The sequence below is a fragment of the Ixodes scapularis genome, unplaced genomic scaffold (genome assembly GCF_016920785.2).
Source record: "Ixodes scapularis isolate PalLabHiFi unplaced genomic scaffold, ASM1692078v2 PGA_scaffold12__126_contigs__length_90152505, whole genome shotgun sequence".
Lineage (NCBI taxonomy): Eukaryota > Metazoa > Arthropoda > Arachnida > Ixodida > Ixodidae > Ixodes > Ixodes scapularis.
The window spans coordinates 70,132,627-70,147,609 of NW_024609838.1; the positions used below are offsets into that span (position 1 = coordinate 70,132,627).

At 42.7% G+C, this 14,983-nt stretch overlaps 1 protein-coding gene and 1 non-coding gene across 2 annotated transcripts in view; both read right to left on the reverse strand.

Moving 5' to 3' along the window:
- Positions 1–14,983, reverse strand: part of LOC8026164 (platelet glycoprotein V) — a 52,443-nt gene that overhangs the window by 21,368 nt on the left and 16,092 nt on the right. Inside the window, exons 4-5 of the mRNA XM_040210873.1 lie at positions 5,577–5,733; positions 1,493–1,717 (exon numbers count right to left, since the gene is read on the reverse strand). Of these exons, the coding sequence (XP_040066807.1) occupies positions 1,493–1,717; positions 5,577–5,733 (382 nt within the window). The remainder of the gene's footprint in view (positions 1–1,492; positions 1,718–5,576; positions 5,734–14,983) is intronic.
- On the reverse strand, positions 8,412–8,484 carry Trnaa-cgc. The gene has a single exon. It is a non-coding gene; the product is annotated as a tRNA-Ala (tRNA).

Sequence of the window (14,983 nt, forward strand, 5' to 3'; positions counted from 1 at the left end):
AACAAGTACCAAGACGAAGTAAGACAAACACAAGGCGCTTCGTTTTTGTTTTTTTTTCGCTTGACTGACGAAGGACCTATACTGGGTTCTGGGACATTTTCTAATCCTGCGATTCTCCACAGAAGGTTCTAATCATTGAAGAGTAATATTGTTTTGGTATTAATTACTCGCAAGAGCTTGTTTCTCCAACCATTAGTCGATAAACGTATGAGATATATGACCGGGGCCTTATTTTAACGGTGATTTTTCAAGAACTGAAAACCTTGACTGAAATTTGCAGTCTAAACTACCACGCAGTGGAAATGAAACATTCTAAACTACCGTGCGGTGGTTTAACCTTTTTCCCTCACATTGCCAATATCAAATGTATTTCAAGTGCTCACCTCGCGAACGGGGATATTAAATTTTTTTTCAATCAAAACTACCAGAGTGTTCCCGAAATAAATTGAAGTGTTTGTTTTTTTTCACCGCGAAAATAAACTACGCATTGCCGAATGCCCATTTTTCGCCCAAAGGTAGCGCTATAAAAGTACGAGCCAGATTCCAAAGTTTCAGCGCGAACCAATATTTTATTCAAAAGTTATAAGTGATTTTCTAAAAATGTCAATTGGGAAATGGTGGCCGACAGAGCTCTCGAACACATGGAGCTCTATAGGCGCCAGACACCGAAAACGGGCGAAAATGGGCCTCATTTTCCCATTAATGTTTTCAACTTTTTAAAATAACGTATCGGTTCGTGCTGGAACTTTGGCATCTGGTTCGGATCTCTAGCGCTACCTTTCAGCGGAGAATGAGCGTTCGGCCATGAATAGTTTATTTTTACGGTGAAAAAACCCTGTGATTTGTTTTTGAACACCCTGTGTATATATTTTCCCCAGACAAGTTATACCCGTGGACAAAATCAAAGAAAGTTGACAAGGTAGATCTAGAGAAGTTGCTAGATCAAAGAGAGTTGACAAGCTTGCTATAGGACGTATCGCGCCTTATTGCGGCGCGTCCGCTCGGTGGCGCTCGCTACACTATCAGGCAGTAGGAACCTTATGTCAGCCCGCCCTATGGATAGAAGCGAAGGAACCGGGGGAACGTTGTATTCACATTGCCTGCGGGGGAAAATGATTCTATTGTAGTTTTTACGGTAAACAAAGTTTGCGCAAAACGTTGGCAAAAAAAGAGCAACGTTCAGAAACGCTCCTTCTCCGATGCCCGTGGAGGTGTTGCCGCTTGTGGCGCTAGGAACGCTATCCGCTCGTAACTGCTCGCGTACAGGTAACAGAGAACCACTTTCGGACCACGCTCTTCGTGGAGCCTGCGAACTGATAAATCGAAGAACATTGCAATGAAAGCTACGGATGTGCGTCCACTTCCACATCTTGATCGCCCATCTACGACATGCTGCCGCTCTTTACACTTCCCTTGAAATGCCACAGAAAATTTTCCGCGATTAAAGGTAGTGCTTAGCTGAAAGCAGCCAGGAGAATGGACCCACGCGTACCGTGATTCTGTTGCGAGAGAGGTCGAGGTCTTCGACGGAAGCGTTGCAGAAGGCGCATGGCGCCAGGGTTGCCAGCTGGTTTCTCGAGAGGCCGAGCTGGCTCAGGGAGTGCCCGTCCAGGATGCGCTCGGGAAGCCTCTCCAGCCGGTTTCCGTCCAGCCGGAGGATTCGAATCTTGCGCAAGTGCCGGTACTCCTCTGGCGCCAGCTGGGCGATCTGGTTGTCCTGGACACGGAAGCCCCTTATTGTAGTATTGCATTGCAAATAGCACAGCTTTTTGGGCCGAAATATGTTTTAAGGGCGAAGCTCCTTAGGGGATAGCCATGTCCGTATGTCCGACCGCCGTCGGGTCACAAGCACGTCAGCACGTACTCCCGTGCTCGTGTAGGGCAAAAAAAAAAAACCAAAAAAAAAACCGCATCTCCACGTGGTGAATGATGTTGATCGGGGCGAAGCTCTGGTTGTGCTTGTCTGCGTAGACGGTGAGCCGCAGCATGCCGAGCCTTTCGTTCGTTTTCGACCATGGCAGAAGAGGATGTGTGGTATGGAACGTAGTTATATACGCATTTGGGCATTTGACCGCAGCCTGACATGGATGAAACGAACGAAAGGCTCGGCATGCTGCGGCTCAGCGTCTACGCAGACAAGTACCACCACAGCGTCGCCCCAAGCAATATCATTCACCACGTGGAGATGCCGTTGTTTTTTTGTTGTTCTTTTTTTGTCCGGCGATATAGACCCTTTTCAAACCCCATCAAGCAACATTGGTGGTCGCCATTGCTTGGGCACGAGACGTGTGACTGAACCCTTGTCCCCGCCGGACACTGACGCAGCACTCGTGTTTCAGACGAGCTTAGCCGAGCTCACGCCAAACGCTCACTCAGGTCTCGTGTCCAAAACATGCTCAGACAGCGTGCTCAAGCAACAGCGGACTCGGGTAATAGGCTTGCCGCGCACTTTTTAAAAAAGGTTTATTTAGGGTCTTTAAAGCCCCCAAAAAACCCAGGTATATGATCTAGTGTTCTGTGTATTTTTTCCGTTAAGTACCCATAAGCACCGAAAATTATCCCCGAGCTGGTTTTATCAGAATTGTGGAAAACAGAAAAAAAAGAAAACGAATTTAAGCTGTCATCGAATGAAAAGAACACAGAACTCACGTGAAGAAATCCTTATCGACAAAGTTTACTTTTTGTCGACCCGGAGCACAGCTGCCACTGAACTGCCTGTAAGTCTGGTTATTAATGCGAAAGCATTAACTTTTTCTTGGAGCGAGCTGACGTCATAAGTTTGAAGCGCGAAAACGGCTCCTAGTTTCCGCGATCGCCTTCGGTTCCATTTTTCTTTGGAACCACACACTTCATCTTGTTTCTATTATCGGTACCAGGACTGCTTCTAAGTAAAAATGGTAAGGGTGCAGGCGAGCTGGTGTATATTAACCATGTTGAATTAACCTGAGACTGGGGTAAAGAAGAAACATCAAAACGTAGAAGGGACAGAAAATAGACAGGACGACGTCTCGTAGAAGGGACAGAAAATAGACAGGACAACGTCTCAAGCACTTCGTCCTGCCTAATTTCTGTCCCTTTTACGTTTTGATGTTTCTTCTCTACCCCAGTCTCAGGTTAATTCAACATGCTTCTAAGTATTCAGGTAACGCGTTTGTTCCCTGGAGAAGGGGAATTCTGTTTCCCTGCCTTATTTTCTTCGAAGTACACGCTGACCTAAATTTTGATTTTTGTCAGATACCAAGAATCGACATAAAAAAACACCGAACGTTTGGGTAAAAAAAATCACCAAAAAGCACCTCCGAATTTGTAATGAAGAAACACAGAAAACACGGAACGCCGGGCATAACCAGGCAGTATACTTTCCGGTTTTACGCGAAAAACACCAATAAATATTCCCCAATGTCGAAAATAAAAATTGGTTAAAACCGAAAAATAGTGGTTTTAAAAAAAAATTCGTACAAGCGGCAGTTTTTTGTTTGTTTGTTTGTGTTTTTCACTGAAAAAGTCTGATGTAAACGTTTGTCAAACTCAGTCTTTTTTTTTTCCGGTCGTCACTTTGAGGTGGTGTCAGCATAAGTCTTCCCATTCTGACATCTCTGACGACGAGCAGTTCACGGATGACTCGTTCTGGTTTCGGGTGCAGATAGTTAATCCTTGCTTCAAGATGGAGCTATCAAAGGAATTTGTTCCCTATAAAAGCATTTACAGGCTTGTCGTGCACGATGAATGCAAGTTCATCGCCCTGGAAGCTGAATTCCTCCATTAGCGCCAGTACACCATCAGTGCCGTTGTCGACCCTGTGCTGTTTCGGAAGCTGCATTCACCTGACTGGCCAGTATAACCTCCGAAGCCTGTTTGGATATTTTGGGACTTCCCATGCCTAGCCCAAATGTAGAGGGAGCGTTCTCAAAATTGCGCGTTGTCAACAGGAAGGAGCGGGCGATGCGAGCCTTGGAATGTATGCATGCATATATTACAATATTGAAGTTAGAAAACACTGCATATCAATAAAACTTTGGTTTGGGCTATGTCGTCCATTGTAAACAGAGAGGAACGATAAAAAAAATAACACAAACGACCCTGTCGTTTGTGTTATTTCCTATTGTCCCTGTCTGTTTTCGCTTTTAAACCTTATACCTACAATTGTATATCAGATGTAAATAACAGTTTAATCGCTTTTCGTGTTGATTGTTCCTTTCTATTCCCGATGTTTTTCCGTCGATAAAAGCCGTTTTAAGCGTCTGCACGAGACAGTTCACCGAAATGCACGGGTATATCGGAAATAAATCAACACCGAAAAGCATCCGCCAATTTTGGACATAAATACATAAACACCGGAATGCATACTGCCTAGGTATAACCTAACGTCACATTCTTTAGCCAGCTCTTATGGCCCCAAACTATCAAGTGACAAAGTTAAGCTTCACAGCCTGGTTGTTCGGTTGTCACCCTGCTTCTTTGGGCCTCATTTTCTGAATAAATGCGAGAATATAGCTTCACACCGCATTGTTAGATTCTCACATGCAAAACTCGTTCCTAAATTACCACACAACTGCCAAATTTATGCTTCACTGCTGGTGGTTCGGTCGATGCGTGTCATTTCGAACTCATTTCTGGCACAGGACACGAACGCACGACCTGTCCACGCTTTCTGCTCTGCACGGCATTTGCTGTGGATGGAAGCGGAGGCTCTCCCTCCACTTTCGGTCCGCTTTTGGAACGTATTATTGCCGGGGCGAAAGCAAAGTTGTGCGTCACTCAATGCAAGTGATCAAATTACTTCTATTCAATTACTTATTGGAGTAATTTCGTAATCACTTGACTGTATTTATTAGGAAGTAATCGGAAGAGTAATTTGATTACTTTTGGGAGTACAGAATTACTCGTACCGTTACTATTTTCTCCTCCCCTTTCTAATGGTGCCCTTTGTTTCCACCAGTTTCCTACCTAAAAAATCCTAGAGCCAAGTCTCCAACAGGAGTATAGTCTACCAACATTAATAAATTAAAAAGATAAGTAGCTTCTAATTCGGTGATTGTACTTGACTAATAGGCAGTGCCAAAACTTCGTTTTCAAAGACACTGAAAAATCTCTCATTTTGGAAATCTAAAGTAATCGCAAAAGTGACGGTTACTTTTTTCAAGCAACGAAATGACTTTTCTTCTCGAATAATCGAGTGATCTAATCGAATGCCTTGACTCAGTATAATTGTAATTGTAAGTCATTAATTTTTTTGAGTATCGTGTACAAGGCACAAGAAAGTCACCTTCCGCAAGCGTCCTTTGACAAAGCTTCGGAGTGTGCTCATGAGGTAAAGCAGGTCGTAGCCAGTCACACACTCTGCTGGCTGTGGTCAAAACCTCCGCTGTCGTCCTGCCTTTTTTGTTTTTTTTATTTAGTACACAGCAGGAAGCGTCTGGTCCTGTTTAGACAGCCCTTAAGGCCAGGCGATCATGCGGTATTGTCCTTCGGGACCAATTTAGAGTTATGCGTCTACGTTTAATGCAGATTACAAAAAGAAGGAAAAAATACGTATTGGTGAAGCATTAGCTTCAGCGTAATGAGCGTTGCTTTACCTGAAGGTCGAGTGACTCGAGATTCGAGAGGTGCTGGTAGATGAGGGAATGTAGCCTGGTCAGCTGGCACTTGGCAAGGCCAAGCACCCGCAGCGGACGCACGTCTTTCAAGTGGTCGGGATCCAGGTTCCTCAGAGGGTTGCCGCCCAGGTCTAACCTTTTGGTCAGTAAAGATGGGAGCAGTTGGCAACACTGGTGAGTCGCCTCGCAAGAGGGTGGCGCGATTGCTATTGTACAAATAGCGACCCGGGCCGAAAGACGTGTATAGTAGGACTTGCATATTAACAAAGAAAGAAGGTGGGTGAACCATACTGATCGAATAAACCAAAGGTCATGAAGCCGCAAAATGACAAAATCTTCGGCAGTGCCGGGATTTGAACTCCGGAGCTCCCAATTTCCGGTCGGCCTTGCTAACCACAACACAACACCGTTTCTTTTAATTTTTTTGGGGCTTAATTCCATGAAAGGAAAAAAATAACATTCAAGTCACCCAAAACGCTCTACAATTCCCAGAAGAGCGTGCGCATTTCGACAAGGTTTTTTAAAATGCTAGCCACTCCTAGTTCCTCACAACTACAACACAGAGCCTTTGCAACATACTATGAGGAATGATGGAAGACGAGAGAATAAACAACTAAGACTGGGACAAGACAACCGCATCTTAATTCCCAGTCTTAAATGTTTATTCTTTCTTCTTACATCACTTGAGCCAACATGCTCTTTTCCCAAGCATACTATGAAATTACAGGAGTATTCATTGGTGGATTCTTCGGGAATGCGTTAGCATGACCCTTGATAAACGCAAAACACACACGTTAAGGGGTCAGCGTTAAAACGTTAACGCTGACCCCTTCACTTTTATGTTTTGAATTTCTCTGGAGAGGTCCTTGATTCGATACCAGCACCAGGCGGATCTTTCAGACTCGCATCAGTCACCTAGCTATGCTTGGAGATTTAAGTTTGTCCTTTGTCCCCCTTGTTCTTGTTCTCCAGGGGTTTCTATTGTTGACTTTCTTTTTTTTACCTCTTCTTTTGCTTCCTCTATTTTTGTGCTGCCTCTATTTAGCCTCGTTACGGGGTCAGTGTTAGCGTTTCCCAAAGCGGGACCTGTGTGGCGTTATCCAGGGGTCACGCTAACGCATTCTTGAAGAATCCACCAATAAATATTAGTGTAATTTTTTTTTTTTGAAGGCACAGTTTTTAGGCTTTTGTTTCCGGATTAAGCGGCCTAGCCGTCAGCGTAACCGCGCGTTACATTATGGGACGTTTCCCATAATAACGTCACACGTGACGTCACGTATGACGTCCCGACGGTTACCCTCACGAGAGTCACGAGGGTTACCCTCACGAGGGTCACGAGGGTAACGTAAGGACGTTACCCTCGTGACGTAACACGTCACGTTACGTGTGACGCCATTATAGGAAACACGTGACGTATGACGTCACGTGTAACGTCAGGTGACGCCACACGCATCCAACATTGCCAATATTCCCACTAAATTTGGCGGAAAACTATTCCGGCTAAATTTACCCTCTTGACGTTATGTGTGACGTCGCGATTGGCGTTACACAAGATTGTAAGCGTCTTTAATTTGTTCATTCACTTTCTATACTTTGCCTGTCGGAGTACGTCAACGCCCTTGGATACGATCATTCCTATCACTCGTGCGAAGAGCCACACAGATGCCACTCGTGAAAGGAACCGCATCCATTTCACTCGTGGAAGGAAGCAGATCCATTGTTTTAACTACACACCCACATCACATCCCACACACAGCAACGACGGAAACCTACAGCGAAGAAAATACGGCGACGCAGAGAAGCAACTGAGCACGCATGAATTCCACGGCGCCACGGCGCCTCCTCCTCTCTGGCTCCGCGTCAGCTGTGCGACGCTCCTTTGACGAAAACGAAGATGCTAGTTTCGATGAAAAGCCGGTGGTAACTGTCAGCTCGTCAACACCGGAGAGAGAGGAAGGGAACGACTACTCGCGCTGACGTCAGCGCTTCGGACCAATGGGAGCGTCGAAAGGGTCACCCACTCCCCCAACCTTCTCCCTCTCTCCCCGGCCCTAACGAACTTACAGACACCGCCGGGTTTTCGGCGAAACGAGCGTCCGAATGCCAACGCATAAAAAAAATGCGACTACGTTCTTTGAAGATTGACGTTTTTTTGCAATGACACAATGCCGGAAATGCCGTCGTCAATCGAGTTACACTTGACGCACTAAACAGAAAAAAGTACATCACACTGTCCACAAATTTAACGGAGTCCCCACTACCTAGAATAACCAAAGACTGTGCATTCAAATTTTGAAATCATCATAGTGATATTGGAAGAAGACGCGGATTGGTCACGACTGATGCGTCAGCGTTGGCTGGGTCTCGTGTCCAATCAACGAAGGACACTCAAGTCTAATTGCTGAGTTTGTGCACACCGACTGGGATAACTTCCTATGGAGGAAGAGGAAGATGTTCGCAGGCCTTATTGCAGGTATTTAATTCAAGGTACAATGCAGTGAAAATGATTTGCTGATTATTCCTGTGTCGATCACTCTGCACATGTCCCTCTCTCGTTATCGCAAATTAGAAACAAACACGCTCAACCATCTCATTACAGCTTATTTAATTATTTTACTTATTTACTGAGATACATACATCGCCAGATGGCATTATTGTAGGTAGTTAAATGACAAGAATACAGATTATGTACAAATATAAACAATGTACATTAAAAAAAAGATGTCAAAAACATGGATTCTGTGAAACTGAGAGGACCAGGTGATGACAACTTCCCGGTCAAGACGATCAAATTCGCAAACTGTAAAAGAAAAGTGGAGGTGCCGGGGATCGAACCCGGGGGCCTTTCACATGCGAAGCGAACGCTCTACCTCTGAGCTACACCCCCGACGTTTACTCGCGTCGCGTTTAGGGGCTCTCGGGCAGGACTCAGAATATGCGTCAGTTTTGGTGCTTCTTCCTTCTGTGAAAGTTTCATTGTCTGATGCCTTCCCTCCTCCAGACAACGTAAGCTAATGGAAACTTTAAAAAAAACGAAAACATAAGGGTGTGTCAAGATTCTTTTTTTTTTTTTTTTTTGCTATTTTCATTTAGGACGTATCTTATGGGAATTTTGTTTTCAATGCCCATATACGTTTATTTTTTTATCATATGGCACAGTTCGGGAAGTGTTTTGTGACCACATTAAGATGCCATCACAGCTCAACGTGTCCGATACATTTAAAATGTATTATTCGATTTAGAAAGAAGTATTCAAGGCACATAAAAACATATGGTATGCTAAACGTAATAAAGTTGAATATTTAAAAAAAATCTTGCTAATCTTGTATCTATTCTCTTAAAGAACAATGTTAGTTTAATTTTAATTTTTCATTTACAGCTAAGTCATTTAGTGAGCTTTCTATCTGCTATTTCTATCTGTCACGCCTTAGGGATATTCCCTAAGGTAGCAAAATATCCTCTTTATATAAAAAATGAGATTTTAAATATTCAATAATTATAGACCTACTTCTATCCTTCCTGTATGTTCCAGATGCCTAGAACGAATTTCTACGTTTTGAAACTATCTAAGTATAGTTTACTCTCCCCCTTTCAGCTTGGCTTCAGAAAACATTGCTCAGCAGATTTACCCTTGTTAAATCAGAATATTACAAAACTTAGAGGAAAATAAGATAGTTGGTGTGTTTGTTCATTTTACGAAAGCATTTCCTTTTGTTGGCCAGATTATTTTCTTCATATCATTGAATATTATGGTATTTGAAGACTAGCAATGTTATTAACTTTAGATCATATTTATGTCACCGTTAGCTACGTGCTAACATTTCGGGGTATATCTGAGATAGGAAGCACATCATTTGAGTTGTTCCACAAGGAAATGTTTTAGCGCCTCTTCTTTTTCACTTCTAATTAAACAACGTTGCAAATATAGACCCTGTTGCTAAATTTGTTTTTCTACACAGACATCATCAGCATACTTTTTGCCTCTACCAACAGAGATGAACATGTAAACGCAGATATTTTACATGAATTCGATATAGGTTGTTAATACTTTTGAAAGAGTTGGCTTTGTATTTTTTGAAATTATGTCATGGGACAATCTTGTAAGTTACCCTGTCTCATAGCTGTCACGTGGAGTGTGCTTGACATACCGCCAAAGCTCCTCTTTTAACTGGTGTGAAAACATTAATTAGAAATGCTTTATTGTATTTTTACTTAAGTTACTAGAGCCTTGTCTGGGATAGACGGAATCTCATTTGGATAAAATTTACTTGCTTCACAAAAAGATAAGGTTGAGAGTAATATGTAATGCACCTTATTATAAACATACCGACACAATGTTTATTAATCTCCAAATATTAACAATTAATAAATGATTCTAGACTGCCTCAATATCAAAAATGGAAAAAAGAACTGTTATTGTAAGCAAATTAGCAGCTTTAGAACAAAATATTTCCGTTCATCTTACCACCACATTGAATTTTGGATGGTTCTCATGTACAGATCTAACTATAGAATATTGAGCAAAGTTTGGCAAGCTGTTTCTTACGATGGATGAATATTTCTTAATAATTCTAATATTTTTGGAAAGCTAAGAATCATATCTACAAATTAAAGTTATACATTTTATATTTTAGTTAAGATAGAGAAAAAAATATGCTCTTAAGATATATATTAAAAATACAGTAGAGTGTGAATAACATTTATCATAAAGTTTGTTTTAATTTTTTTTTGTATGTTCAACTGGAGGTTTAATAGAAACCTTTACCACAGGAACTAGTTTTCTGGTTCTTTATTGAATCCTGAATTTTGTGAAATGCGTGTTTGTGATGGCCCCCTAAACAGTACCATGTCCGAAATGGGCTGTCCTTAAAGTTAGTGCGGCGATCATTGACTTCGCAGAGTTGCGCTGCGCTCGTTGTCAAACTTTCGGTCGTCGTTTCGGTGTTGTCGGATCCTCTCCTTTCGAGGTTAAAACCAACCACTGACAGCGACTTTTCTTGAGGTCGTGGCATATACAAACTACGACAAAATACATTAATAAATTTCTTGGTGCTTTACCATCTGCGTACGTCCAAGGGCTTCGAGACATAACCAACTCAAAAAGAAACGTACCACAGTAAAAGAAGACGAAAAAAAAAACACTCCTTCTCAGCGGCCATCCCCACAGTCACCCCTCAAGGGCCGAGTAGGCATGGAAACGTGGGGCTCCCAATTCAGGCATCGTTGGCCGTTCCCCATTTTAGTTATTCCACCCAACCAGCAACCAGACTGATCTCGGTCAAATGTTTCCGTTCAAAACAAAAAAAAAAGTTTCCGTTCAAAATAAAAGACTACAATTTATGTGGACATGTTCTAATTAAATCCCTACAACACAAAAGTTAAAATAAACAAAAGTGTAAAATACTGTTTTTTAGGTAATTATAAAATTTGAAGATATTCGAAACATTTGTATTTTTTAAAAGCATGCGGCTGACATCATGTTAATGTTCAATATTCAAACTTCAATTAATGAAAATAGCATATTTTCACGTTGATCAGTTAACAAAAATCGAACGCCAGACTTTCCCGAAGTTAAAATGATGAACCTGGTCTGATATTTTATTGTTTATAGTTGAAAATCACCCATGCGAAAGAAAAATAGTAGCAGTTGGATAAGAACGAACGATGACTCTGAAAGACACAAAACGCCTCTCGCACACAATGTAGAAAGTGAATTCTTCTTTTACTTAACGTCAGTCCTTGGCGTTCTTTATGCGGCAACTTAATGGTGGCGAAGCGGGGGACTTCGCCAGAAACGACTTTCAATGCTAAAGTTACATGCTCAACACCTTGAACGAGTGAGCGCTTTGAACTGTCCGCTGAACCACCTTTATTTATTTATTTATTTGAAATACTGTGGACCTGTCGGTCTACACAGGAGGTTAAAAAAAAATAACACACAGAAAATAAGTGACTCAATCATACACTCACCGTTTGAAGCGAGCGCAGGTAGGTTGCAGCTACCCACGCATGCTCAAATTATACATTTCCACATGCAAAACTTAACCAAACAATTCATTCAGGTGTGCTTCAAATAATTCAGGACTACAACAATTGACAACTTGATCTGGCAGGGCGTTCCATTCAATAATAGTCCGACAAAAGAAAGAGTATTTAAAGACATCATTTCTGTATTGGTAGGGTGCAATTGCTTTAGTATTGCTCGTTCTTTTGGAGCGTGATGTTGAAGGTAAAATGTACACTTCAGGATTAATCTTTGTCAAGCCATTAGCCACCGCGTATAATTCCTTTAATCTACACACTTTCCTTCTTGTCTCTAAACAATCAAGCCGCACTTCATTTCTCATTGCCGTAACTGACTCGGTGCGCCTATACTCAGAAAAAACAAACCGAAGTGCCAGATTCTGTATCCGTTCAACACGGATACAGAATCTTGCGTTTCGTACGTTTTACTTGTCTCGATGTCGTTCGTTTTGAACGACATCGGGACAAGTCGTTCGTTTTGAACGACATCGGGACAAGTAATCCATTCCTTTAACTGTAGCTTACCAATTTTATTATGATAATCTTGCGGGCTAGTTGGTGGCAGGGTATCGGAACAAAACGAAAACCAAAAACGAAAAACGAAAAAAACGATATTTTTTGACGGAACGGAAACGTAATCGAAACGTTATTTATTATTTTGTTCCGGAGTGAAACCGAAAAAATTTCTTATCGGTTTTCGGTTCAAGGGAAAATATCAGGTATTTCAGTAATTCGTTTCACGCAGCGAAGAGACAGCCGTTGGTTTGTACCATAATTAAAGAGAAGACAAGCAAGCCATCGCCCCCGCGTCTAAACTCCGGGCGAACAAGCATAGCAAAAACAAAGACAAAAAATACAACGAGAAACAAAAAACATGACGCAAGGCGCCATTGCTTCCCACCAATGAGAGCGCGGTGGCGCGACGCCTCCACACGCTCGCAATGCTCTCCTTGGCTTTTGCGCCCTCTCCCTCCATGCTTTCTTCGGACGACACAGACAGACAACAGATCACGGCAAGCGCGGGAAGTTTGTGACCCGGCGTTGTAGAAGTCCATCTTTTGTTTTTCTACGGTTACGGCAGTCTGAGACTCTGTTGCAAAAGTGTACTTCTTGATCCCCATGAGCCTTCAGGGCCTTCTCGGCGCTGAAATTTATTTTATCGGACCAGAGGTCTTGCCTTTCACCGAGCACACTTGATGACGTGCTGCTTCTGAGATCATGGTCGGTGCCTTAATCATGATCTCATTCTCAAGGCAATGAACATGATCTCAGAAGCAATGTCGTTTCCGCGGATTCCTCTAGAGCGCCTGAATTATCTATTTTGGTGTAAAAATAAACGTTACGTACCTTTTAATTTTTGCTGCGATTTGTTTTTTTTTTTTCATAGAAAGAAACCGTTACGAACCGTTACGGAGCATTATTTTTTTCGTTCCGGAGCGGAAACGGAACGGAACTTTTTTGTATGGAACGAAAATGAAAACGGAACGAAAAACATTTCGTTCCAACACCCTGGTTGGTGGTACATACTGAAATAAATATATTTCCTTTCTTGTTGTTTTGCGCTTTAATACCTCAATAATAAGCTTACCAACCCTTTAATTATTTCTAACATCGAAAGAGCAAGAAAGAAGAGTACTACTCGCAAAGCACAGATCATCCGAATTGCCAAAGGGGCCATAGCTATTCTCGAAACGACGGATAAAACTGTAATATAATTCATTGCGAGAAGCCTAGAAGCAAATAATGAGGAACTTAGAATGGTCACTGCCGAGTTGGAACATCCTATCGCGGAGAATATCCTATCGCGGAGGAATATCTGTCGGTTATTTATCGAGTACAAGGAACAAACGACTCATGTCTTAAGCGTACTCCAATGTAGAACAGTGCAACTGCGTATTTGCGAACAACCGCGACCATCAACATCGACTTTCACATCCCGTAACGAAGAATGAAATGAACGAAGACGGAGCGGTGTAAAGCTACCTAAGTTGCATTTGCAGACCTTCAGGGTTCTGCTCTCTAAGTGGCAGTCATTTTGGCATGCAATTTAAAGGTGCCCTTTCACGAGAACGAAGACCTATGGAACTGCGAGAAGTTGCAGCACTTGAGGACGCTTGTTAGTTTACCTGCTGGGGCTTCCATCGATAGTCTCCAAGTCACGAACGCGTGCTACAATGAGGCAATTGAAATTTTGACGCGAAAATTTAGAAACTCAAAACAGATACAGCAGGAACATCTCACAAAGCTTCGAGGTCTTCCAAGCGTGAACTCCTCTAACGGTACCAAAGTGGTGAGAACACTTCACAATTACGTACAAACCAAAATCCATGCTCTTCGTGGACTTGGTGAAAGGCAAAACTGCTACTTGGCAATACTGACAAACATTATTATCAAGTCTCTTCCGTCTGAGATTATGGTGGATTTCTACAGACACGCTGACCACAAAAAAAAGAACAGCCTTCCAAGGTAGAGGAGACGTGGCTGCGCATCTATCCTTGCCAACATTACGAGTAGAAGAGCTGGTGTAACTTCAGATTCTTCGCTTACTCCTGCGCTTCCCTTCAGACCAACACCTCGCAATGGGTGCTCCCCAACAACACAGAGATTTTCAGAGGGTGAGTTGCAGAGCTTGCAGGAGTAATGCAGGAGTATTTACTCAACGTGCTTGATCCTCGGGACTCATCGCGACTGTCTACGTACATGCTATCTTGGATGGCGGAAGCCAGTGAACGTTCATTTGAAAAGAGATATCTTGCAAGCTGTGTCTGAAGGTGTTAGGAGGGACCAGACTGCGCTTGAACACATTTGAAGTTCTACTTCACTGTCGCAACAACGAAGGCTAGTAGGTAAGCTCAAGGCAAGTTGTGAAATTATTACAGCCATGAGGAATATGGCTTGCGCATTGGTTCTGACCAGCTTTGGAAATATGAGTAACCAGAGGCTACGCTGTGAAGACAACTGTAAGCTTGTGACCTTTGACACCAAATTTATATGGGCCTTGCAACGATCAATGTCGCTTCAGAGTTCACTTGTGTTAAATATTGGCAGAATATGACGCGACCTTACGTAGCTTAATTGGACTTAGAAAGTTTCGGGACAGTGGACAAACCCCGCAGCTCTGCTCAAGAACAAAGCGAACTGGAAGGACATAAAACGACACACCGCAAGTATATATGAACTGTATGAAGTGTGGTTGCCGCCACAAATGAACGTAAAAAAACGTGAAGGAACGCCTAAAGGGCTCGAGGTACACCTAAGCACTTCTTATGAGTTGTGAATACGAAAGCATGCATGCCGTTCTTCCGCTCCTTCAGTTCGTCTCCGGCGCACTTCCGTGGACGGCCGAGCGCGCGCCTCGCCGC